Source organism: Cyrtonyx montezumae, unplaced genomic scaffold (assembly GCF_038088225.1).
Source record: "Cyrtonyx montezumae isolate F1298 unplaced genomic scaffold, pur_monq_1.0 scaffold_51, whole genome shotgun sequence".
In the NCBI taxonomy this organism is placed as follows: domain Eukaryota; kingdom Metazoa; phylum Chordata; class Aves; order Galliformes; family Odontophoridae; genus Cyrtonyx; species Cyrtonyx montezumae.
In genome coordinates this window covers 92651-119619 of record NW_027072058.1, presented here as the reverse complement: position 1 = coordinate 119619, position 26969 = coordinate 92651, and the positions used below count along the sequence as shown (strand labels likewise).

At 46.1% G+C, this 26969-nt stretch overlaps 1 protein-coding gene across 5 annotated transcripts; it reads right to left on the bottom strand.

Moving 5' to 3' along the window:
• Nucleotides 1-1350: 1350 nt before the first annotated feature.
• On the bottom strand, nucleotides 1351-25144 carry DAZAP1 (DAZ associated protein 1). Of its 5 annotated transcripts, none has more exons than XM_065748782.1 (12): nucleotides 24983-25144; nucleotides 20328-20368; nucleotides 19709-19875; nucleotides 19310-19375; nucleotides 18640-18750; nucleotides 16295-16343; nucleotides 11726-11808; nucleotides 8274-8427; nucleotides 6787-6816; nucleotides 6215-6355; nucleotides 5190-5372; nucleotides 1351-1554 (listed from the first exon to the last, which is right to left on the bottom strand). In XM_065748782.1, the coding sequence occupies exons 1-12, from the start codon at nucleotides 25012-25014 to the stop codon at nucleotides 1382-1384; spliced, it is 1230 nt and encodes a 409-aa protein (XP_065604854.1). In that variant the 5' UTR covers nucleotides 25015-25144; the 3' UTR covers nucleotides 1351-1381. The 5 variants fall into 5 exon arrangements, with proteins under 5 accessions (XP_065604854.1, XP_065604855.1, XP_065604856.1 ...); XM_065748783.1 differs by having other exon boundaries at nucleotides 18640-18747; XM_065748784.1 differs by lacking the exon at nucleotides 19310-19375.
• Nucleotides 25145-26969: the final 1825 nt, after the last annotated feature.

Sequence of the window (26969 nt, the reverse complement as noted above, 5' to 3'; positions counted from 1 at the left end):
CCCCCAAAGGAAGAGCAAGCGGGCAGGGAGCTAAGCTTGCCTCTAAATGCAGACTTGAGACTCAGCAGCTGCAGGGACACAAAGGTTTTCTGAATGAAACCATCCATCAGAGGTAGGGAGAGCACACGGCGTGCCAACGGAGATAAAGGAGGCGACCTCTGGGTCAGCTCCAACAGATGAGCTCAAAGAGCAGGGAAAGCAGAGATGAAGGGCGTCCTCCTGGAGGTGAATAAACCTGTGGGATTGAAGGTCAGAGAACAGCAGCATCCAAGCAACGCCCGCCACCACCTGCACGCAAAGGAGCAAGCACAGCCGGGGCCATGCAAAGCCAGAGGGTTCAGGGGAGCTGAGGCAGCCCAATCCAGGTCAGCACAGCTCGTCAGCGTGTGCAGCTAACGAGGCAGTGCCAGCAGCTCCCATCACTGCAGCCCAATGCTGCTGCTCAGGCACTGCCAACCGCTCCTCTCGTGGAAACACAAACTCGCAAGGAAGCTTTTTGTCAAAAGGAAAGGAAAAAACTAAAAAATAAAAATGGAGACAGGCTTGTGTTTCTAATCCAAATGTACTTCTCTTTATTCAAACCAGGGGTCGTCGCTGCTCAGTGCAAAGTGCACCTAAACCTTTCGCCTGAGGGAAATCTACATCTCAACAAGGCCTCGTTCACCCCCTAAGGAAATCCACAGAGGATTTGAATGAGCTGGAAGCACAGATCCAACGCCGAGCTTCCCAAGTGACTCCGTGCCCTGCACCCGCCTCCTCTCCATCGGCACAGATGCAAAACACACTCAGTAGATCTCTGTTAACTCCCAGAGTTTCTGAACCATCCGCTCCACCGCTAACGTGGGGAGCAAGGGAGCTGCAGCCCCCCTCCCCCCCCCAGCGCTAATGGAAACCCTGTTTTAAATTAAAAAATAAGCCAGCATACATAGTAGAAAATTTCTCTTAAAAATTTCACAATCTGTAAATGTATATATATATTTTTTTTCTTTTTAAACATAAAAGTTTACAATATACGGTAAAACAAAGGCTCAGGAAAAAAAATAATTCCAAAAAAAAAAAAAGGAAAAAAAAAAAAAGAAACCTGAAGTTTTGAATTAAAGCTGAAGACATTTTTAAAACCCTGTAGTTTGAACCAGTGACATTTTCTTTATTTGTGCTGATGGGTTAGAGAAAGGAAAATGTTTAAAAACTGCAGTCCAAACACCCACAGCTTTGCCTTCAGAAGCCATCTCCCCCACCCCCCCCCCCAAAAAAAAAAAATGTTGTTAGGTCTTTCTTCCATCAAGTATGTGATTGTCACAAGTTCAGAAGTCTGGGATCCCTGGGCCTGGCTGCCACCAGGCATCCCACGTGGACACAATTCCCTGATTGCCAGCTCATGCTAGCGCCTGTAGGGGTGGAATCCTTGCACGTTATGGTTCTGTCCTCGTCCAAAACCACTTCCTCCTGCGGGTGGGCCACTGGATGGCTGCACCGAGGGGCCTCCGTAGGGAGGGGGCTGCTGGCTGGGATCAGAGAAACCTTGTCCAAAACCACTCAAGTCTTGTCCATACCCTGGGGAGAAGGGGAGAAAAGCAGCAGGTTAGCTTCTGGTACCACTCACACACACAGAGCAGCAGAGATCCAACACCTGAAGCCACTCCCCCCCCCCCCCCCCCATGCAGTCCCTCTACCTAAACTTAAGATACACGGCTGCTTTCAGCTCCTAAAACATTTCTGCTTTGTGATGGCGAGGTTAAAAGCAGAACTGGACAGGTATGCTGAAATGGCAGGTTTCATCTACCCGGGCTGGGAGCTAAGGCTGTCACACTACTGCTGCTCAGACACCTGAAGCAGCCTGCTGAAGGGCTGGCAGTTCACACCAGAGGGATATTTGGTTTTTGTTTTGCTAGAAGCTAGTGCTTCACACTCAGCAGAGCTGAAGATGCAGCGAGGAGGTCCTACTGGTACCCCAGCTATTAAACTGGAGCAGCAGTTGGTGAAGCAGGATCCTGAAGGCTGTGACCATTCCACCCACTACAAACTTGAGAACAGAACCAAAGCGGCCATCAGAAGGAACCAACGCTTCCCCCAAAGCTCAGAGCTCAGCCTGCTGCTTTAACATCCCTTCTAACTCCAAAACAACAAAGTTCCACTTTAAAAGCATGACTCCACCCCCCACCCCTCTGCAGCAGATGGCAGAGAGCTCTCACTCAGCTCAAGGGAAGTAGCAGTAACTCCACAGCCCTTCTCACACATCCCCTACAGCACTGAGACATCAGAGGTCAGTCTGCTTTAAACCTCAGCACTGTCTCAAGCACACTGCAGGTGAGCATTCACACTGTCCTTCCCTGACCTGCAGAGCTCTGCACCCTCTGCTGCCCCCTCTGCAGCACCACACACACAGAAGGGAGGATTTAGACTCAGCAGAAACTGGGAATGGGGAGAAAGACGAAAGGAATTCCTGCTGCTAATATGAGAAAGCAAATAGATGTGAATTAAGAACACTGCGAAATTAAGAAATGTAATGAAAGTTCCCTTAATTAAATACAACTCTTAATCATAACAGCAGCATCAGTGTAAGACTCTGCTATAAAAGATGGTATTAAGAACCCTAATTACTCAGTGTGTTTCTGCAGTTCTGCCTCTCCCTGTGCAGGCTTAAAGCAGGTTTAACTCTCTTAATCCAAAACAAAGTCTCTTAGCATGTCTTCAGCATTTCAATTTCAAGCTCTGCCTGTCTCTCAGGGCTTGCTACCTCTAATGAGACTTAAAACATGTCTACCACAAGGCTTCTATTAACTCAAAACACTAATCCAGTCTCTTTTTTTCCCTCCTTCCTCCACACAAAGATAAGCAGACCACCAAAAGTCCTATTTGTTTGCCGAGGGGTGAGGCTCAGAAGGAATCTCGCTATGTGGTGCAGTGGTACAGCACTCAGGCTGAGAAAACCAGAGCTCTCAATGTGTTTATCACCAAGGCAGCCTGCAGCATGAAGCTGAACAGCCACACACTTCAGTACACGCTGGCTTCTGTCGCTGCCCCAGCTCCTGCTCTCAGCTCAAACCTCACCACGAGGCACACAGCTCTACCATCCTCTCCGAGGGCTCCACTTCCTAAATGAGCTGTGTTACTCATTACTGTTTTCATCTCTCATTTTTGAAACCTGAGCTTGGTTCCACAAGATAAAGCTCTGTCAGTGCAGCAGCTTGGGAAGTGGACAGCAGCATCGTTTATACCTCTGTCTGGGTTCTCACTTCAGTCAGCTAATGAACATACAGAACTGTCTGGTTCCTTCTTGCACAAGTAAAGGTTTGAGTGCACTGTTCCCCCCCACCTGCTCAGAAGAGATCCTGCAAGAAACACAGGTTAATTTCCCCGAGGCAGATATATCAAGAGCATTGGTTGTAAAGAGGCACCACCTACCTAGGTCTCCCACTGCTCAGCCTGACCATAAGAGCCTGTAGGGTCTTGAGAATAGGTACCCAGCCCTAGTGAGAAACGAGGAGAGCAGGGTGACCAACCCCAGACAGCCCCGTGCAGAGATCATTTTGCAGGGTGAGGGAGGCACACCCAAGTTAGTGTTTAATTTACTGTTGTTTACATTCATCCTAGCTGTAAACACAGCAGCATTTAAGATGCCATCAAGCCAGGACAAATCTGAAAATGCCACAACAATTAGGAAACTCAGTGCCTCTTTAAAGCCCATAAGCCTTATGCATTTATGTAAATACATGCAGATCAGCTGGACTGCCCACTGTACAGCAGTGCTGCTAATGAATCTGCAAACATGTCAAGAGCTGAAGCTCTTTTAAAAAGTTCAGAAGATTTTACATACAGCTTTAGGAACAGGTGGGTGATGCTGCTGTACTACAGCACAGCAAATACCTCTGCCTCTGCCAGCACTTGTGCTCCTAACAGACTTCAGGCTGAAAAACGACCGATGTGAGACACTGCTGTGAAGCTAACCTCTGTCAAACTGCACTGCCAGGCACCTCTTCCTCCCCACCCACAACTCGGATTCATGAGAAGCACTGTAAGTATTTCACTGGAAAACAGGCTTCCTGGGATACATGGGAGGCAAGTGGTACTGCACACCCCCAAGAGAGGAACCTCCACAATTTTCCATGATGTTGGAATGCAGATTCTCCCCAGACCCCCATCACATCACCAATAATGGCACCCCGATGAACAGAAATTACAAATGCTGTTGTGTTTTATTTAGCATGGCCCACTCCCATTCAAAAAGTTCTAGCAAGACAAAAAAAAACTTCCTCCTGAGTCACAAGGACAAAGCTTTCTGTGACAGCAAGTGTATTGGTAACAAACTGAACATTTCAAGTTCAGCAACAGGAGAAAATATGCTTGCTTTACCAGTGCACCTGGAAGGTTAATCCTTTTTTGGGGGACAGTAATCTTAATCCACAGACCTACTGCACAAAGTTGACTCCAGAACTGGAAAATGATGGATAACAATGGCTTCAGAAAAATGACTGTGCCACAGATGGGTCTTAGGGACAACACTGCTCAAAGGCAGGACTGAGTGGAGAAGCAGTATGAAAATGCCCTTTTGGTTTCCACAAACAGGGACACTTCAGTCAGGAGCACTAGTGCCTGTCGAGCTCTTTTTTTGTTTGATAGTACTATCTGGCTGCCTGAGAACACTTCTATCAACACCTGTATCTGCTACCTCCAGCAGTTACTCACAGAGCACAAATAATGGTCAGAGCATTATGTGCTCCTGACAAAACCACAGCTTGTGACAGACAGGAGAGAACAAGGACGGGAGCTTGGATCCAAGCACACTGCTTGGATTTTAATACCCTTGCCTCTCTGTACTACTCTTACTTAAGTCTGCTCTCCAACCTCTCGAAGGCAGTTAAACAAGCTGACTACAAGCTGCATGAAACTATTAGAGAGAAGTTTTAACTACATTCAGGCACAGTGTAAATCAGTGACACATCCTATCAGCACACACACCTCTGAAGACCACTCTGCAGTGGCTAGAGCTGGTTCAGAGATCTGCTGGTTGGAATACCAGATGATTTAAGGATCACTTGGGAGCTGGTGGCTGGCACCACCCTTGAGAGAAGTGCTGTCAGTGCTAGCAAACAGTTTCTTAACAGTGACATTGTACCCAAGTAGAAAAGAAACTCAGGAAAGGGAGGGAGAAGGATAAAGCTGAGTTCATTTCACATGCAGCTACTTACCAAATTGACTGTAAGGGAATTCTGGCTGAGCAGTTGGGGGTTTGCTCATGTCCTGAGTTGCCTGAGATGGCGGTGGTGGTGGAGGAAAAGCTAGTGGTGCTGCCCCGGGAGTGGCAGGTGGAGGGGGTACTCCAGGTGGGGCAAACTGGTCAGGTGGAGGAGGAGGAGCACCATAACCAAAAGCTGAAACACAAAGTGCAATACACGTGATGACAGGAAAACAGCACCCTGACTTCCTGCACGGCTCTGGAGTATAACCCACTTGTTTTCTTCCTCCTAAATACCTGTAAGTCTACTCTTAAAGTCAAAATGTTTGCTACCTGTAGCTGGGCATACAATAATTCACCCCAAAAGGTCCCGGCAACTTACCTCCTAACACAAAAAAAATTCTCACCCCAAAGGAAGACTACAGCCACACCAGCAACCAACTAACACAACGTGACAGAACAGGACATGGCAACAAATTCATGCAAGGACACCAGGAGGAAACTGTATTACTCAAGAGCTAAGGAGGGGGGAAAAAAAAATTGTCCCTAACAAGTGGTTCCTTCACTGGATAATACAGCACTCTGGATAGCTGTAGTACTCCCTATCATTTTAAAACCAAGTTTGTGACCAGACTTGTCAAGAGGTGGCCTGAGGGCACAAATGCTCTAATCCTATTTACATTTCCAATGTCACTTGCGACCTTAATTCCTTAAGCTTCTCTAGAAATCCCAGCCTGTGTCTAGCCCATGCCACCGTGCAATAATCCCTGAAGGTTTCTCACAGGCGTTGTAATAGGGGCATGCAACAAACCTCAGTCTGTTTAGCAACACAGCTTTAAACGGGAGAATGTCAACTATTACATCACCCAGGAAAAAAAGGAACCAAGCTACCTGACAAACACAGCTGATCGTAACTCAGAATACACAATCTAGGCAAAACAGCTAAGCACAGATTTTAAGGAGTCCAGAGAAAGATGAGCAAGAATTCGAGACTGAATTTGGTGATGGCTTGTGCTCAAGCTCCTGCAGGGCACTTACTAAATGGTGGAGGGGTGCCATAGCCCTGGGGGAATCCTTGTGGAGGTGGAAACCCTCCAGGAGGTGTAGAAACTATGTATGAGGCAAACGGCGGAGGTGGCGGAGGAGCTCCTCTTCCTGGAGGAGGTGGTCCATATCCACCTAGAGAATGAAAAGAAACAAGGAACTGAAGTGGATAATTGGTGAAAAGCTGCTGAGTCAGCATTCTGTAGATGGGGTGCTTGGTGTAAAGGTATTTGATGAGCCTCGGCTCTCCTTGAATTCTTGCTGTGGGCAGGACTAGCACTCCTCCTCCAAGTATCTCTACCATAAATAATGGCATTTTTGAACACAATGCTTTGATACCAAATTAATGTGGTTGGCAATGTCAGGGTGCACGTCAGCTCCCATTACTGCTCTGTTACAAATACAGCGTCCTCTCCTTCATTCCTTCAGGTCAAATTGAACCAAGCCTTTAAATGTACAAGCTGTTGAACATGACAGAAATCCACAAATCACTGGGGGTTCTTAAAGAAACCACGCCCCCACTCAGGAGTCTTTCTGTTAAGATCACACCCACATAACATACTTACCAATTGCTTGTCCAGCTGGCACCCACATCCCTAAAACAAAGCAGAAAAAGCAATTTACACCCATACTGCAGCTGTGTACTATGAAAGAGGACAAATTCAGAGAAAGGCTGATCTTGCCCTAGGCTCTGGGATAGACTAGGTATCCTCCCAGTGTCCCTTACAGATCTACATTTTATGGGCCAAGAAAAATTCAAAAGACTCTGAATCATTCAGCAAATAATGGAGAAACATCCAGCAGCCTTCAAGCTCCAATCAGACGGAGCGCTCAAGAACTGTAAGCACACCAAGCCAAGAATCTACACTATAAAAATCAAAATGCTGAGAATCACAGCAGACTGCACATCCAAAGTGTATTTAATACATTATCAGCTTTATCCTATTTATTTCTCAAGCTTCTGAACCATAAAAACACCATCTTCTTCATTCGCTGCAGCGTTTAGAAAGATAAATGCATTTACGTTTTACACTAATCTTTCCAGTAGATCAGATATAATTTTCCCTACAAATAACCACATTGAAACTAATCTAGTTTCTCAATTTGTGCAGTTGCAGATTAGCACATCTGTGCAGAATGTCAAAGCCTCAGCTGCAGCTTTCAAGTTAATAAGCACCATGGGGAAACAAGCAATCCCTCCACTGAGGTATCAACCATTGTAGCAATAGATGAAGCATTGTTACCTCCTTAAACCCCCCCCAGGTGAAAATTTCTCATATATCAGAGAAAGCAAGTTCTGTTGTGTTGAATGCAACTCAATTATCCCACTGTATTTCTCCATAAGTTATCAAAACTGTCTTTGGATCAACTCAGCATATTTATCCCATCTTTGAAATCTTGTGGGGGTTACAGCCATCAAAACCAAAACACATGGCTGCTCCTTCCAGCCCTCAAGGCTTCAAGCTAAATCAAGACCATTATAAGCAGTAAGTGCTCTCTTGCACCACTGCTAGCCCCAGAGATGCTTGTTATTTTTCCAGGCTACATTAAGCAATAAAATCTAGAGACAAGGCCATCTGTTTTTCTCTCATCCCTTTCAAATTTTACTTATAACTTCCTCTGGAACTGCCTCATCCTCCAAAACCTGTTATTTCAGCTAAGTTCCCAGCTGGGTCTCAGGCAGGTCACGTTCCCACAGCTGGAGCCACAGCCTGAGCTGCTGAGCTTCCTCAGCACCTTCTCTCTCCACACAACCAAAAACCACACTGATTGACTTTGGGAGAGGAGGAAGGAAATGGAGCAGGTGAAGGACTGCCTGGAACGTGCTAGGCTCTGCCCAACCCACCGCCTTCTGTCCTACCCAGCCACGGGTTCGGGGAAAAAGAAGAAAGGACTGACACACAGAGCTTTTGCTCTGCTATCAACAATCCACAGCAGAAATAACACTGATAAATCTGGAAATTCTGACATTTGACAGATGTACCCAACCACCACAACGCTTTAAAGACAAGATGCTCTCCCAGCGGTGATCCTGCCACATCTAAGGAAGTACCTTGAGGGCCATAACCTTGTTGCCAGGTAGGAGGGGGCTGACCTGCCCAGCCATTGGCAGCACTTGGCATGATCCTGCTTCCCCACTGAGTGGCACCGGGTGGCCCTGGAGTTTGGCTTTTGCTATCGCGAGGTTCTGCACGTTTCACCTCCACCTAAACAAACAGAGTTGCCTTTTAGGAGAGATGGTGCAGGTTAGCATACCCCCCTTCCCTTCACACACACCCTTAATTACACTTAAGACTACACTTAGCATCTTACGACTTATGTCTAAGTACTTAATTATTAAACTTAAGGCCAGTAATTTAAAATGTTTCTCAGGTACAATATACGTGATGGTAAGACATTGTAAGTCCTACTGTTGAGGCATTTCAAGCAAAACACATCCTACAAATCATTCATGTTTCATCATCGTACAATATTCATTTGCTTTCATCTTAAAACAGCAGTACCCTCTTACAACGACTCTTCACTTAAAAAAGGCATCGTGTTTTCAACTATTTACGGACTACTTCAACATTTAAGACAGAAGTTAGAAAGATGGTATTTTTCCAGAAAAAAAAAGCAACCTTGGAGTAAAGAGTACACTCTGAAAAAGGGTACTAATGCTTTAACCATCGCAAGAGTTTGGGGTTCATTTGAAAGCCACGGTTTAAGCCCACCCCATCTAACTACAATTTCAGTTCTGCTCATACCTGAGAAACACACGTTTGGTTTTTTGTTTGCTTTTTTTTTTTTGCTTTTTCTTTTTTTTTTTTCTTTTTTTTTCTTTTTTTTTTTTATTAAACTTAATAATTTATTTAAATGTCTAATGGAAGATAAAGACTTACCTTCCCCAGGCTAACGCTTAAAGAATCTCAATTAACTCAAACAATGTCAGAGGGAATGGATGTGATAAGAGAATCTTACATTACATCTAACAAAAAAGTAAACAAACATGCAAGTAATAAAAATGGACAGTTGAGTCAATAAGAAGCAAATCTTCATACTGTGTTAAGTCAGTGACAAAAGCCCTCCTGTTCTTAAAATTAGTAAGCCACAGTGCTTAACTTATTTTATTCAAAGATAAAGTGTCCTAGTGTTCTGAGGCATCAAATAAGTGCATCTGACCTACTTAAAATAAGCTGCACATTCAATATAAACCTCTCTCCCTCAAAAAAAAAAATCCAGTTTCTCATTTAATGAAACACTCTCAGCACTCATGCATGCTGAATTAAAGCCTTTTTTTATTTTATGATTAATTTTAATGGGTGCCAGAGTACAAAGAAAATAAATCTCAATCATCAATGGGCCTGAGTAGTATGGAAAATAAAGTATTCAGAATTCTTCCTGCCATGTCTTAAAAACCATTCATGTCAGAGAACAAACAGGAAATAGGCACAAGGCAAGGACAAAGCCCCCACCCCCAGCCCGCCACCGAAGCCCCAAGGACATTATACATGACAGTAACCAAATCTCTGTCAGCTGAAGGCCCTTCCAGAGAGGAACCAAGGGAATTTTTCAAAGGGCTCAAATTAATGAGTCTTAACACATTTGCCTTGAGGGAATTCGGTTATTGCTTACAAAAGCAGAGTCCTTCTTGCAATTTTAATTTTTTTTCCCCCCTTTCAACAACATATGGATTCGTTTCAGCAATACCTTTTTAATTACCAGAAAGAGGGGGACACCGTTTTTTAAAGTAGGCATTATTAGCCAATGAAGGGAGCCCAGGAGCTGCTGCTCATTTATCTACATGGAAGAATCCCATTAATATTTCAGTGCACATTTGGAAGCAGAGAACTGCCAAACTGAGGACTGAAAAATCCCCACCCAGCACTCCTGGTGGTGATGCTAACGCTCGCCTGCCTGAAGCCCACTTACACCAGTAAGCAGGGCATTCCCACTGGCAGCACCTGAGAGCACAGTGTGCATTTCTGCTTCTTGTGCCACCAAAACATGCCAGACCAATCCACTCTGACTTTCAGAAAGAAACTGTTTGAGAAAGAAAGGAGAACTCTGAGTGAGCACTCTGCAAAGCAGCCGTGCAGGAGGTGACTCTGGAAGGCCCACACAGGGCTCTCCCCCCAGCAGGCAGCAGCAGACCAGCTGCCCTTTGTTCATGCACACAGCCTGCTGCTCCTGGCATTGCCTCACACCCAAGTGCAAGGGAAGATCAGAGGACGTGTGCAGGACACAGACATTCACCCACGTGCATAAATCTAGGGCTCTGAGTGCAGCTGCTCCTGCATGGGAGTGCTGAGCCACTCACAGAAGGAGAAAACCACCGACGAAATCAGCCCACCTCTCAAGCCTAAAACAAGTGCATGGGGATAAAAAGCACTATGTGCTGTGCAATTAACCATACAGCATGCCACTGATGTGCAGCAATACCTTCCCAGCTTTAGAAGACAACGCCAAATTTCTAAGAGTCAAAATGTAAGGAAAATGACACTGCTGTTGGGTTTCCCTGAAGCATATTCATTTTAAGGTTTGCAGTTCTAACATCTCCCTTTTAAAACTGTGGATACAGAGGACTCAAATTCAACTGGAATTTCTCAGGGTTAAATTCTCTTTCAGAAGCAGTGATTTTCCCTATGTAAAACCTGGCTATCCTGCAACAATTTGCTTTGCTTTTTCTTTTTTTTTTCCCCCACAAGTACTAGCATGCTCCTTGCTGAGTGACTTCAAAGCAAGCATAAAAGATTCCTCCCTATCAAACACCCATTTGCTGACAACACAGTATGAAGATGAAACAACCAGAGGTCACTTAACTGCATTGTGATTAAATACTATATAGAGTACGTGGGTTTGTACCAAAGTTTCACAGTAAGTGACCCAATTTTTTTAAAAACCAATCCTTCATGATGTTTTGTGTGGCTCTTTTTGTTCAGGTTTTATTTTTTTTTCCTTTCTTTTATTTCAGTTTGGAGTTTATAGACAGCAGCCTGTGCTACACCACCTCGAAATGTGAGTACCAAATACACATCTGAAGGAGTGGTATCTTAAACCAAGCCTTGAACAACTCAGATTTCATTGGGATTCTGGTTTTCCAACAGCTGGAAACTCCTAACTTCTACCCTCGCTCCCAGGAAGCAAAGCAGTGCTTTAGCAGTACTCAGCAGTTCAACCCAGTGTGAGTGACATTCAGCCAGCACAACCCTCCAGGTCTGTAGCACAAGGCCTTACCCAACTCAACAGGGAAAAAAAAAACAAAGACCACCAAGAAAACCACCCACCACCTCAGCTCTCAGGCTCTTGGGACCTCTGCCCCTTTTAGGGAAGCTAACTGCCCCTCTCAGCTGCTGAAGCCAACTCAGAAGACTTTCCCCACCTTCATGGATAAAGCCTTGAATTTGGACTTGCACGCTCCCCCATCTAGCTGAATCATTAACTCTGCTTCTGTTCACCAGTGAAATTGCTCGTTGCCCAAGACTTGGTTCTTTCTTAAGGTAAAATAAAACTACAACTACACACTTTTTTGCCCATGATGTCGTGAAAATGCATGTTGACAGCCTGGTCCACTGATTGTTCGTCCTCGAAAGTAATAAATCCAAAACCTAGCCAACGACGAAGAGTGAATCAAGGTAGCAGGGTGTTGTGACACAAAACAGGATGATGAACAGTATTAGGGGCGGACCAAGGGTTCAAGCAGGGGTTTCAGATAACCAAGACTTGTGTTAAATTTTCAACAAAATAAAGTCAGTTTGAGAAAACTGCAATGGATACTTCTGGTAGCTCGGCAATTAATGCCTCATCTTGCTTTCACACATGCAACTTACAAACTAAGCTAGTTCACTTCTCAACTTGGTTTTACTCCTAACCTTCCTAGGAGGAAATGGAAAAAAAAAATAAAGGGCTAGTATAGTTGCAAGTGTAACTGTGCCACAAGATTAAAAACAAAGTACTTGTGGGACAGTGAATTGGAAGTCAAGCAATTTGCCTCCCCCTATCTCAGATTGAGACTAGAATCCCAGAGAAAACCTATTCTGCCCCTGCGCCCCAAAGCTGCAAAGCAACTTCCTCCCATCCCTTATCCCACTCTTCCAGTCAGGAAATATTTCCCGTGGAAAACAACAAAGTTGTCTTTCAAATGTAGCTATTAAAGCATGAAAAAAATTTTACCACTCCGTGGATGAATGAAAAGCTTCAGAAACTAACAACTTAGATCAGAGGTTCTCAAGGTTTGCTTTTGGTTTGGTCTTTTTTCTTTTTCCCCCCACATCTAAGAGAAAGCACTTAATAGACAAGACTTCTTCCCAACATGGCATCCCCTGATAACTAAAGCAGTGCTGCTTATATTGAATGTCATGCTTGTTGCCATGTCTCAGCCTATTTTATTTCTTACATTTCCTGCTGCTTTGCTCTTGAATATCCATGCAATGCTTCTCAGTCCCTCTTTTTGCTCACGGCATTGCTGCTAACTGCTCCAGATCCCCATGGGTGACTCACTCCCTTTTATCTGACCATAGCCCTTCATGTTGGCAGCTCAGCTGAATCCAGCAGCTATTTAAAAGGCCATAAGGGACAGGAGGGCACGGGAGTCTCATGACAGTAAAACATGTTGGAAATGAGGCAAAACCCCGGGTCTGAATCCCTTTATGAGGTTACACTTTGAGAACCACTGCTCTCAGGTTGTAGCTGCTGACACTGCCGAGAGAGTGGCAAAACCGTGGTTAATCTCACAGAACACAGAGCCTGGTTCATGCCATCAACCACTCATGGCTGCTACAACAACCAAATCCCAGGAAAGATAAGAACACATGCAGTACACAAATTGTGCCATTCTTCAGATTAGCTAAGGGTAGAGCAATAAAATCAGAAAGAAAAACGAGGTGCAGCATCAGAAGCATATGGAACATGGATGCATCTTTGCTTTTCTGAAACCCAAGATTTCCCCCTTGGTTTGCATTTTGCTTTGCAGCTAGTGCTGACAGCAGCCATATATTGCTCTAAAGCGTTAAACAGAGATACAGTATCTATAACAGTTAGTGTCTCTCTGAGCTTATCCAACTGGGTTGGGTAAGCCCAAAGAGGCCTATTGTAGAGAAAGTTTATATATAAAAAAATACACAAAGATACAGGCCAAAATAGAGTCCAGCAGGTCAAATTCTGCTGTCAGCAACAAGAGCAAAAGACATCACTTAAATAAAAGTAAAATAAAAAAACTTAGCATTTCCCACACACAAGAGACTGGCAGTATAAACGAAGTTTTGTTGAGCTGTGATGAAAGCTGCCTCAAACCAAGAGCAGCATTTCATCACAATATATTTGTCCGAGGTTCAAATCTGAGTATTAGGGCCAAAAGAAAAGGATTTGTACTTAAAGCACACATTTCGTACTGCTGCCTTTGTTTTGAGAGGGGTGAGAAAGAAAAATGATGGGTACTGTCTATGCCTGCAGGCTGCACACTTAACTGAAGGAGAGGAATAGGTCGTGATATGGGATGTGGGTTGCTGGCCAGGAAGAAAGAAGGAAGGGGTCATTGAGGAAGTCAGTAAAGAAAAAAGGGGAGGGGTAAGCATTTTAAAAGGGCCAAATGTCACAACATAAGGAACCGTGAAGAAAGCAGCAACACACAGCAGAAGTCCAAGAACATGAAATTTTAAGGACAGCAGAAGTGACAAAGTCACTTCGTTTTTCAAAGGACAAGACTTCACTGAAGATTGAAGAAACTCTTTGCACTTAGCAGGCATCCGAGTGGACTACCAAACAGAGCAACGAGGCTGCTCTGCAGCCAAGTGAAAGAGAACACAGCAAGAACCTGTAAATTACTTTGCAGTTGTTGGTTTAGCAGAGAATAGAAAGCATGAGAAGCAGGGACTGCAACAAAGGCACTATTTCATCTCAGATGTAACGAGGCTGCCTGTGCTTGTACTGGGGGCTCTGAAAGGAATTCTGATGAAAGCACTGCTTGCAGAAGAGCTAACCAGGAGTGGCAGGGAATGCAACTAAGCAGAGTTTACTTGGCTACCTGAAGACACACAACCAGCTCTGCAAGGGTACCTGGCTCCCAGCATTCCTCCAAGAAGCTGAAGGCAGAAGAGTGCTGTAAGGATTAGTAGCAGGGGGCAATCTGTGTCTCCTTCTACCAGCAGGCTGGTAAAATGGCCTGCAGGAAGGGACCTACTCAAAATGCAAGGATGGTAAGTGGAAGGCAGGTAAAGCTCAGGATGATACAAGCAGACGATGGCAGCGCAGTGGGCTTTTAAAGTTTTATATAGTAATTTAGGTCTCATGTTAAAAGGACAACAAGAAGAGAGACTGCACAGCATTGTACAACAGAATACAGATCAGAAAGGGAAAGCAAGAGAAAATGTGTTGTGGGATGCGTGACCAGGAGCCTCCAACACAGAGGAGGAGTTTTTCCCCAAAGGATTAACAAGGCCATTTCTGGAGAGGAGTTAGTTACCACACTACATAAAAGGAATCTAAGAGAACAAAAATGAAAGCCAAAGCAACACGGTTCAAGAACACCATTAAAGAAGTTCAATGAATTAAAGAGAAAGCATTCTGCACGCTGCACGGAGACAGATAGGTTTTCAGATCTGCCATTTCTGCTTTTAGCCAGAGCCTCCTAAGCAATCCTGAAGCCTCCTATTCATTTTTATTTTGTTTCTGTTTTTTTAAGTGTAGCTCTAAGCAGAGAAGCCATTAACGCAGACCAGGATTAATCTAGACCAGGGATATTTTAGTACCTTTTGCTCAGAGGCAGCAAGGCTGGGATAAAAATCACAAGGACATAGATGATACAGCAGTTGCTGAAATAATTCAGAACTTCAGCCACAAGTTATGCTCAACTGCCCTTATCTTGGTCTCCACTGCTTCCTCTATTCATAATTAGATGCTCTAAAGCATATAAACGGATGAATTTATGTTCTGCTTAAATAGAAGTCATCTGTTGACAGAAGATTAAGATAGCCAAGGCAGGAAAACAAACAAAAAACACAAATATATTGAAACTTCGTTTACACTCCAATAAAAGACAAAGCCCGTCCCTCCTCTGACTGTGGAACTGGCCTGTACCTCTGTGATAAATTATCACCTAGAGAGAAGAAATCTAAAGAGATATCGTTAATCACAGTCAAACAATTCACAGAGAAAAGGAAAAAAAAAGAACTTACTTAACATTACCATATTTTACTATGAAACACTTAAATATGTCACTAAGGATGTATGTCTAAATTAAAAATAAAACTAAGACTTAACAGCTTAATAAATATGAAGTGAGGAATATATTTCTTAATAATGAGGCAGAGGAGAAATGAAAGTTCAGATGGCAAACTATTCTCTAGCATGTACAACATGCTGCTAGGTGGTTAAGTGCAACTAAGCTTCACTTATTGCAAATATTGCCTCTTGATAGTCAAACCAGATGACAGATGCGATGGAAGGTGGATGACATGAGGACTGCTTCATATTCTGACCAAATCCTACCAACTCAATTCAACGATTTTTTCCATCATTAAAAAAAAATGCAGTCTAGCATACGGGGCTATATATTCCAATCAAAAAAAGATACACTGCAAAAATATGCTGTCATGTAGGCTAAGAACTGCTTTTCTTGAGTTTGAAGTGAAGCCATTTTACCAAACAAAAAGCACATCATGGATGGATGATGCCCTAACCTTGTGTTCAGAAGTACTCTGAACCAGTGCACCCCCATGCAGTTACACACCAACATACCTTTTGTGTGGAACAGGAGGAATGTCTGATGGTATTTTTCCTCCTACAGTATCTTAAACCACAGGAGTGGCTCAAGAATCAAATTTAATTCGAACAAAAACTAGCAAAACAAAACCAAAAAACCTCAGAAATAGAAAATGAATGTGAAACATCTGATTGTAAATGCACAGATAGCAACTAAAGCTGGAGATGAAGAGTCTACAATTAAAGTGATATCTGCCCAGTGAATTATTCTTTTTTCCTGAGGCAACATAGGAAAAAAAAAAAAGATCTACCTTTTTCTGATGGTATGAAATAGTTTGCCATCTGACTATAGCAGAGTATGAAGGAATTTCAAGGACAAACTAGATCAGCCTTTACCTCGGGGCCTCTGTTTCTCTGCGTCATAGATCATTACAACTTCAGTGACCTGGAAGAGAGAAGGGAAATTCTACTAACTGTGCTACCAGGGGAGCGTTACAAGCAGTCACCATAGGCTGCTTTCCCACACTCGACCCACAAAGCACAATTAAATGCTTGATGCAGCCATCAATACCAGTCTGTCCTACCACAGCGCAAACAAATTGGGAATACTGCTCTTCATGGGAGCTTAAGAAAAGCCTGAATTCATCTGTTCTAAAAACAAAACAACCCTGCAGTATTTTGGCTTTCCAGGGTCTCATCACACTTAGGATGTTAATCTAGCATTAAGGTTGCTTGCAGCCTGTAAAAAAAAAAAAACCCACAGCTTTCTGCTTTTCAGCACACCTCAGCATGGCTCCCTGAAAGATTACTCTGCCCATTTTAAAACGTTTTCACTCTCAACATAAAAAGAAGCTGCAGCTTCAAACATTTAAAAACATGCACCGCTTCCCCGAATTGCTCGCCTATCAGTGTGCTGCAGAGCATCAGCTCTAAGTTGATGTTTTAAATAGCATCACAAAAAAAACCAGTTACGGACACTCAGTGTCTGCACATTTAGCTACAAAAACCCAACAAAAAACTGAGAGCTGTTCCAATACTTCAAAGATTATTTTTTTTTAATAAGCATCAATATGAGCTACAACTTGAAACAAAAAGGGAATTATTTCAAAGGCAGCAACAAATAGCTGAAAGGAGCTGCCCTCGAAGCTCTCAGGTACAGAAGTGCAGTCAATGAGACACATGTGATGTCATGGAATCACTGCTTCATCTTCAGGTCGATTTATCTTAAAATATTTTAAATTAAGATCTCCTCGTTAGCTTAAAGTGAGAGCTAGGAAACATACTTTCAAGTCACTGCACCACATACACTCACTGGAACGTTTTCTACTGGATACAAACAGCTGAGAATGATCCCCACTGGGGACTCTGGCACACCTTTATCCCCAGCCCATCCAGATCATCTCCTTCACACCTGCCTTATTTACTGAGCGCAATGGCCAACAATCAGTCCCCACTTTTGTCTCTTCACTCTGTGGCCATATACAGAAGGACCTCTGCTTCTCCAAGGACAGCTCACTATGGACACTCCACTGGTTTCCCAAGTTCTGTACTATGGTTTCAGGTGCTGCTACTTACTCTTAAAGGCACTTACACTTGGCAGCTGTTGCCACCTGTATTTGGAGGCCCATAACCCTGTATCTCCCAGGCCATCCCGAGGTCAGAATCAGAAAGACAAAAGTCTGTGAGGAAGAGCCTTTAGAAATAACGTGCCACAGCTGTGGAACAGCTCCTCCACTTTTACTTCCACCCCAGAAAGAGGGTTGTTAGCCACTGCCCTTTGTGCTTCTTAAAAATGATCATCTTAAATCTTGAATATGGGACTGCTGATAAACTCAGCCACTTGAGAAAGGATCAATAAATCCTTAGGTGCTGCTAAGAAAAATTAGAGAAAGGCAATTTAGAAAAAAATAATCAAAAGACCACACTAAATGCCACTCAGAGATGGCCAGATCCCATTCACGGACATGGTATGAAATTCAACTCAGGGAACCTTCAAGTGTCCCGACATCGTACAGCTGAGTTTAGTAAATGAACTGAGCAATTTGCAGCCTTAAAAAGAACGAGGCCACAGCAGAGAGGGATAAATGGGAAACTGAAACTAACTAGAAAAAAAGTCAGAAGTTATACTCGTTTCGGTTAGAGGTCACAGAGTGAATGACAAGCTGATGCTTAACATGGGCAGCAGCTTCTCTCTGGAATGGAAATTTTAGGAGCAACAGAACCCAGCTGATTGCACACACTGTTTTACAAGTGCTGTTAACAAAATAATGGCAGGAGGCTGCAAAATTCAATCGATCTGACCACTCGCTCAATGACAGGGATCTCAGGTACAAGCTCATTTGCCGGTGCAAAAACAATAAAACAACAACAAAAAACTTCCACTGAACTCTTAAGTTATCAACTGAAAAGAAATAATTATTCTCAAGTCGTCTAAACTCAGGAATGTTCTCTCACTTTGCAGGAAGCAAACAGAATAATGCATCAGGCAGACGTGAACAAGAGGAGACAGGAGAAGCAAAGCAAGCTTCTTATGAGAGCAATCGATTTTGACAAACAGCAAGATACACTTCAAGATGATGAACGTTTAGTACACTGTATTGCAAAATGCTTCAATATGTGCCTATAGCAGTTTGTCTAAATTAACCCAAAATTTGACAGCTTGATGAAATCTGAGAAAAGGCAGTGGAGAGAGAAAGCATCTTGCAACCAACAGACAACTGCCATCACGCTGAATGACTCACCACTCCGAATTTCTTGAAGTATTCCCTGAGCTCAGTCTCGCCACAGTTATGAGGAATCCCACCAACAAAAATTTTATTTGATTTATTGTTATCACTCCTGGATCCTTTCTGCTAAATCAAGGAGGGAAAAAAAAATCTGTCAGAAGGACAATGAAGTTGGCTGCTTCTATCATCTCACACTGAAACATGAGCAATGGTTTCTTGCAGGCTGAGGGGGAGCCACCTCCAGGCTTCGAGTCTGCTATACTCATTGAACAGAAGTGGCTGCACGTTCTGAGCTCAGAAGTTCAATACTGGCAGCTATAGCCCCCTCTCTTTCTCAGAGAATCAGAGAAATGGGGAGTGTGGTCGAGGCCATGTGCTCATTTTCTATGAGATCAGATCAGCCTGCAGGGTGTGAAGGGGGCTGGAAGGAAGTACCAGTCCTGTGAGCGCTCTTTCAGACACCTGACGGGGTTTGAAGAACTCACATTAAAGGACTGCAAAGAGCTTAAAGAAAACACCAACCCACAAACCAAATTTAACACAGTGACAACTGCATGTACGTGGAGTCTCATCATAAAACAGATCTTCTAAGTGTACGTTTCTGAAGTAGGATTGACACTTGGTTTTAAAACACGAGTGTGACCCAAGTGAATCCAGCAGTGACACACCACGCAGCTTTCCTTACCCATCCTTCCTTCGGCCGTGTCCTTTCAGGCTGCATCCCCCTAGGTGTACATGGCTTTGGATCAATCTGGAAGAGATTCCAGTTTGGTCAGATCTTAGCGTGTGGAATACTGTTCTAGAAAGTCAGGTTTATGGCAACTGAACGCAGCGCTGCTGAAATGCAGCTCCTCGGATAAAAGCTATTGCCAATGCTACAAACTGGTACAGATCACCAAGTTAAAGCCGTCCTAGCATCAGCAACTACAGCCAACAACCAGGCAGCTTTGGTATCATCCAGTGTGCAATAAGACATCAGGATTTGGAACAGATCTTTAAAGCAGTTTGGGAAAACAGAAAAAAAACCAAAACCAAGAGTGAAACCATCAATAAACACCCCAAAACAAAACAAAAGTCAACTTACGTTTCGGCCATCTAACGTGTGAGGTCTGCTGGCCAGCACTGTGCCCACACAGTTGGGATCTTTAAATTTGACAAATCCAAATCCTCGAGACTGGTTTGTTGTTTTGTCTTTCATTATTACACAGTCTACGACCTCTCCATACTGGGAGAAGTAGCTACGAAGAGTTTCTGTTAAAAAAAAAAAGTATATATGAAACAGAACCAGATATTAACTTCAGCAGGTTGTGTTAGCAACTATGAGACAACGGGTAAGCAACGAGCTGAACAAGTTCAGGCTTATCTCCTGAATGTGGTTAGACTTTACTCCCTCTAAACACAGAGCATATATTTCCATTTATGCAAAAGAAGTGTAATATTAAAATACTTCTTCGCTGTTGATAAGTTTTTAATCTTCTGAGTTGACCAAAACATCAAACAGTGACAGAACACTTTAGAAGTAAAACATCAACATACATACATTTGAACTCTGTACAGAAGGTGTTATTCATTAATAAAAAAGAGCAGCAGAATCTCCACCAAATTTTCCTTCCAGAGCACTGCCTGTTAGAAAGCCAAGTGTCTGTGCACAGGTCGGCTGTACCCAAAGCACTGGCTCAGTGACTGCAGAATACATAGCTTACCTTGTGTTGTACTCCAGTCCAGGCCACCCACAAATAGTTTTCTGCAATTGAAGCATACAACATGTTAGGGTGCTACACAAAAGCAGCTTCATCTCATTAAGCAACAGTCAGCTGTTCTCAGCAGCTCTCTTGGTACCGAGGCCCCAGGACTCTCTGCTCTCCACCAGAAAGGCTCCTCATTGTGACAACCACCTTCTGTTCCACCACGACCCACACAGAACTCAAGGATCCACTCTGTGTGCCGTGAGCACAGAGGTCGTAGTCTCATTACGAGAATGTTTTATTCTTTTATGTAAATAGAAGACAAAAAACATGAGGAAAGGCTAAATTGCTGTAAATCCCTTACTTCCAAGTACTTGAGAAAAGTGTTACGTTGAGAAATCACTGCAATAGTGAAGAAAAAAATAACACAGAACGTCACACTAAGTACACTGAGCTACTCCTCCTGGGGAAGAAGGGACTTCCAGCAAGAAACACTCCATAGTTCAGAAAAATACCTACAAAGCATGTCTGGAGTTACTTGAAAAACGACCCAAAGACACTACAGTGAAGCTGCTCTCCCTGCTTCGCCCCTCTGCACCCCAACAGGGGGTGCCAGATGCTGCTGAGGCCTCCTGGGCTCCACCTTACATCCCACAGAGCAGAACAGCTGCTTCAGGATCCTCACAGCTCCAAACAAAACCCAGAACTTCTGAGATGAAGCTGAGAGAAGACCAGACACCCTCATTTAAACACTCAAGTCCATTAGCTACTTACATCCCGGGCTGATGACCAAGAGGTGCACGCAGCCCTGCACCAAGCCTTTGAAACTCAGTTCAAAGCCTGAGCTCATCCATTTGCTACCTAATATTGAACGCTGCAAAATGAATGACAAGCTAAATAGGCCATAACATTTCTACCATATGAAAATACATTAGCAGTGCTGCTGCTGCAGCCCTCTGTAAAAAGAGGCATTGCAGCAAAAGTAACACTGAAGTTTACACATTGGATGGCCCTCAGGTTTCCTTATTGCTGGGTCTGCAGGGTACTGTGCTGCACGGAAAACCCTCACACTGAAGGTAAGAACAAAGCAGAAATCACCCCTTTTTTAGGTATTACTCCTTCACTCATCCTGAAGGGCAAGCCAGTCACTGTGCTCACCATCATTTTCTAGGTAAATGAAAGCAAAGGTAGAACAAGTCTGAGATGGAAGGAAAGACTGGGAGGTGAGCAGTAAGCAGCAGAAGCATCAATGCAGTAATGAGCTGTGACACATTACAATCACCACGATACAGATCTCTCCAAATACAACAAAGTCATGGCTGAAACCCCAAACTAAACTCCATGCTTAAAGCAAATCTGAGCCAACCTCATCTTCTACAAAGAACATCCAGACCTGCTCCATTGCATGTTGGAGCATGTCAAAGGACTTGGGTAAGTGCAGAGAGAGGAGCAGGAGGAGGCCAGGCTGCCTGCTTTGCAGCTCTTTATCACCGTCAGGGTGTGACACAACTTCCATGCAAAACAATTCACTCTATAATTAAGAGTTAGTTCAAAACCACCTCTACATTTGGCCCCTTTCAGCAAGAGGCACCAGTGCAAGGCCTCTTCTGTGAGTAGCTTTGTGAGCCTGCACAAGGCAACAACACCCTCCATTTCTCTGATCAGTCCTCAAGGAAGAATCATCTGCTTTTGTCTCCTCCCTGCCCTCAGACATTTCCAAGCACAGCCACAGCTTAAGAGTGGAAAGATGAGGTTCTCCCTCTTCAGTTATAGCTAAGAAAAGCTATTTAACAGCAATCAAACAGAACACAGCCCCATGCCTCCCTCTCACCTCCTTTTCCAGGAGCAGCTAACTGCAGTGGGACGCAGCCACTCCTTACCCAGAGCCAGTGCTGTGCAGGGAGCAGCAGTGAAGCGACAGCTTGCAACAAGAAAGCAGCAGCCCTTCTCCACTTTGACTCTGTTCTCGGCGGTATGTCATCACAGCACAGCCCTTATGCAAGAACTATCAGCGAATAAAGCAATGCTGCAAGAGTGGATACACGCTACACATGAAAGTGAGGGTGACTAAACCCAGCACCAAGTGGTACACAAAGGCCCAGCTCCACCTAGGCGCACCTTCCCCCTCCATCACTGGATTGCAGGTGACAAAAGTCTTGTCTCTCAATAAAAAAACCCCTAACTGCCTGTAAAGCACATGTGAAAGGCCCAGAAAATAAGGAAACTGCTTATACACACAGCACAGCTTTCACAGCGCTGCAGAGACAGCAGCTACAGCTGCTCCCCCATTATCACACCACATCTGCTAACAGCACAAGCACATCTCCTCCATGCCCTCTCAGTGAGCAAGCCTTTCTGCCTGCATCCTTCAGGACGACCGAGTTTTTTCCCACAGACAGGAAAACCCAACCCCAGGCCACTGCTGGCAAAGGGCGTGCTCAGGGCATGAGCTCAAGAGCTTATTCAACACCATCAAGTCCTCAGCAACAGGCCATCTTCTGGCAGAGCCGAGCTTCCCCAGCAGCCATCACCACGCACGCTGCCCATGAGTCTCCACATCCCTCCCCACACACGGGACGCGAGCAGGAACCCACGCACCTGCTGGCACACTGCTGTATGCAGGGGCAGGTAAGCTCTCTAAGAACACAACTTGTCATCTGATCTGATGCCACGCTCAGACCCAAGTTTGGAGGCAGCCCATGACTCTGCACTGCTATGTTTTCTTAGCCAAGCACGTATGGGTTTGGCTTTTTAAGCTACATTTGATAGCTCGGTGTACAAGATCAATCCATAAAAGATCAATTCAAAATACCAGCTGTGTTCTGACACAACGCCAAGCTGTCTGCAGGAAGGAGGACTCCCCCACGGTCAGTGGTCATTGAAACCTTCCAATTCCATTATTAATTACTCGCAGTCATCTTACATACATTTAAACAAACAAAAAAGCAGGGTTGCCTAAGGTCAACTGCAGCAGCTGTATGTAAATAGAGGGCTTCTATTTATAAGCCAGGAGCAGGGCTACCAGGATGGGTTGGTTTGACAGCACTGAGCAATGCAAAGGACTTCAGCAGCCCTCCTGACTGCAGAAGCTCACACAGAGCCCTGCGAGTGCCACAGGATGACCTGAGGGCAGCAGAGGCTGCTCCAAAACCCCCAAACTCTGTGCCTACACACAACAAACCCATCAGTTGCATTACCAGCCACCACACCACCACGGCTGCACTCAGCACAGCTCCAGCCCTGACCTGGGGGACGCAGCAACCTCAAGAGCAGCACTTTCTCCCACTGGAAACAGAGCAACTACTGATTACTGCCCGCTCCCATCAGAATTGCTGCCAGGCCCAAAGCCGTTGCAATTCTTACTTTGTTTTCTAAGCTTAAAACCTGCCCAGAAAAGTGGTTACATTCCCAGCTCCTATCGAGCTGGAGGCCTGTACCCCATGCTGCCTTTCACAGCAGTGCTTCCTTCACACAGCTGCAGGCACATGACTACAACTGTGCTTTTCATCCTCCCAGCTCCGTGGCCGAGTGCTTCTGGGGATCAAGCACAGAAACAGAACGCTCACTCTGGTTTAAATCCAGTCCTTTTAAACGCCATTACAACTCGGAGGGACCAATGCTGAGCAGTCTGGGGGAGCATCGTGCTTGCAGCCCACTCCCACTGGCAGTTCCAGGACATACAAACCACTCCGGTTGTGCTGCCTCTCATTAGACACAAACTACTAATTAAGGTCCAGAAAAACAAAAATAAATGAGAAAAAAAAAAAAGAAAAACTTACTTCCAGAGCTGAGCCTACGAACACAAGCCCCTCACACAACACGTGCTGTTTGCAGTGACACACTCCAAACTGTTATCTCTCTCCTCGTGCTTTTAAGACCACGCCAATTAAGCACGCACAGTAATTAAGCAGCTTGTCCCGCACCAGGGGCAGCACAGAGACAAAGGCTGTCCTGGAGATCCAGAGCTGGTTACAGTGCCCACACGGTACATGTGGCTCCGGGGGGCCACGGGCTGAGAGCTGGACTCCATCTGAGCGGTCTTCTCCAACATTAACGGTCCTATCAGTGAGAGCTCAGCAGCCAAAAGGGCTTCGGGTGGAATCCTTTTGCTGTTCATAACACGCAGAGCCTACGTGCTTCCAAGCGGTCCTTTTAACAGGCAGTTTTTAAGCAGTTTCCATCTCTAACGCGCGGAGTCCGCAAGCTCTGAATTGAAACAGCTTTATTTGCATCTCCTCGAGGCCGTTTCCAGTTCCCACACGTAAAACCCGACTTACACTCCAAGCCCGCACGCTTCCCCTTCCAACACGTGGAGCGGGGGCTGGGAGAAGTTCTCAGCGGGCGGTCAGAGCCCGGCCGGGATCACCCCGTGCACGACGGCGGGGGGAGGGGGGGGAGAGCCCTTCCGAGCCAAACACGCCGTAACAAGACGTCGTTTCAACGCGTGCCGCCGCAATAAACCGGACACACAGGTCCGGAGCTGAACCCGCACGCCACGCTTTGTCCCGCGATGAACGGAGGGGACCCGCGCAGGGCCGGGGTGACCTTGGGCCGCGGGACGGGGCCGCGCGGTGCAGCGGAGCGGGGCGGAGCTCACCCCCCCCCCCCCCGCCCCCCCCGGAGCCGTTCCCCGAGGGCCGCAGGAAGTGCCCCCCGCCCGCAGCGCCGCTCACCCGATCTCGTCGGCGCCTCCCACGCTGTTCATGGCGGCGGCTCGGCGGGGCCCGGGGCCGCGCCCGGCTCTCCCTCCGGCGGCGGCGGCGGCGGCGGAAGGTCGTTGGGCCGTTGCTCGGCGGCTTTATCGCCAATTCCCCCTTCTTTTTTTTCTTTTTTTTTTTTCTTTCTCTTCTCCTTTTTTCTTTCTTCTTCCTCCCCCCCCTCCCTCCCCCCCAACCCGAGCTGCGTAACGGCCGCCCCCGGGCCCGGCCCCCCCCGCCCGCCGCCGCGCGCTCCCTCAGCGCCGCCAACCGCCGCTGCGCGCGCACCTGCCCTCGCTACGGGGTCTCCGCGGCCGCGCCCAGGGAGGGGCGGAAGTGGGGAGGGGCGGAGCGGCGCCGCGCGGGGCATGACGGGAAGGGCGGTTTCCGGCGGCGGCGCCGCGTGCGCGGCCCCTGCGGTGCGTGGGGGAGGGGCGCGGTGGGACAGTGGGGCGGGTTGGGAAGGGGCTGAGCGGCAGAGGGCAGCGGTGCGGGGTCCGCTTGGAGGCCTGTGACCAGCGGTGTCCCCCAGGGGTCCGTGCTGGGTCCGGTCTTGTTCAGCATCTTCATCAGTGACCTTGATGAGGGGATGGTGGCCACCCTCAGCAGGTTTGCTGGTGATGCGAAGTTTATCCTGTTTAGGACAGGAGGATTGGCTGACACGCCTGGAGGCTGTGCTGCCATTCGGCGGGGCCTGGACAGGCTGGAGAGCTGGAGAGCAGTGAGAAACCGGATGAGGTTTAACAAAAGCAAGTGTGGAGTCTTGCACCTAGGGAGGAATAATGGCATGCACCAGTACAGGCTGGGGGATGAGCTGCTGGAGAGGAGCTCTGCAGAGAGGGACCTGGGTGTCCTGGTGGATGACAGGTTGACCATGAGCCGGCAGTGTGCCTTCATGGCCAAAAAGGCCAGTGACATTCTGGGGTGCATTAAAAAGAGCGTGGCCAGCAGGTCAAGGGAGGTGATCCTCCCACTCTACTCTGACTTGGTGAGGCCTCATCTGGAGTACCGTGTCCAGTTCTGGGCTGGGGAGCTTAAAAAAGACAGGGATCTCTTGGAAAGAGTCCAGCGCAGGGCCACGAAGATGGTGAAGGGCCTGGAGGATCTCAGCTGTGAAGAAAGGCAAAGTGAACTGAGTCTGTTCAGCCTTGAGAAAAGAAGACTGAGAGGGGACCTGATCAGGCTGCTCAGGGGGGTTGTGGGGTCTCCTTCTCTGGAGATATTCAAGACCCACCTGGATGCCTACCTGTGTGAGCTGGTGTAGGGAGCTGCTTTGGCAGGGTGTTTGTATGGGAACTGCTGAATCATGGCCTGAACCACTGATTGGTCACCTGAGGTGAGCCATGGGGGCTCAGGTGAAGGTGATATACCTGTGTGAGTGGAAGGGGTGGAGCCTGGTTCCACCTCTCCCAAACCCCATTTAAGGGCTGACCACCACCAGGGAAGGATCTCTTCTTGGAGATTCCTCCCACGTGGAGTCCCCTGCAAGCCTTGTCATCGTAAAGGTGAGCCATCTTCTCTTTTGTATTATTTGTATGCTGTTTATATAGAACTACTTAAAATATACCATCCCCTATACTGTCTCTTTGCGGAGTACCATCATTGGGAGTTATTTACCTTACAGTGTTAGACCCAATGATCTCTAGAGGTCCCTTCCAACCCCTACAATTCTGTGATTCTGTGACCACGTGTCCCGGCCATGGTTCCCAGCACTCACCCCACCCTGTGCGTGGAATCAGTGCGTGGATCAGCCCTGCTGTGCAGCCCCACTGTGTGATGTGCTCCTGGTGCATGGCCTCGGTGCACAGCAGAGCACCAATGCGGGTCCCAGTGCAGGACACAGCCACAGAGCACAGTAGTATTGCAGTAGTAGTATTGCAGTATTACTGACTGCAGTCTCTCTGGCCCCAGCCCTGCTCGAACCCACAGCAGTCCTGCAGCCACACACAGCACAGTGCCCCTC

Bases quoted from the DNA above. Each gene is read 5' to 3' on its own strand.
- DAZAP1 (XM_065748782.1), bottom strand. From the start codon at position 25,014: ATGAACAGCGTGGGAGGCGCCGACGAGATCGG. The intron at 19,376-19,708 runs GTAAGTTGACTT...AATCTCTTCCAG, and splicing joins ACACGTTAGATGGCCGAAAC to ATTGATCCAAAGCCATGTAC. The intron at 8,428-11,725 runs GTGTGTAGTTGT...CTGTTTGTTTAG, and splicing joins ACGACATCATGGGCAAAAAA to GTGGAGGTGAAACGTGCAGA.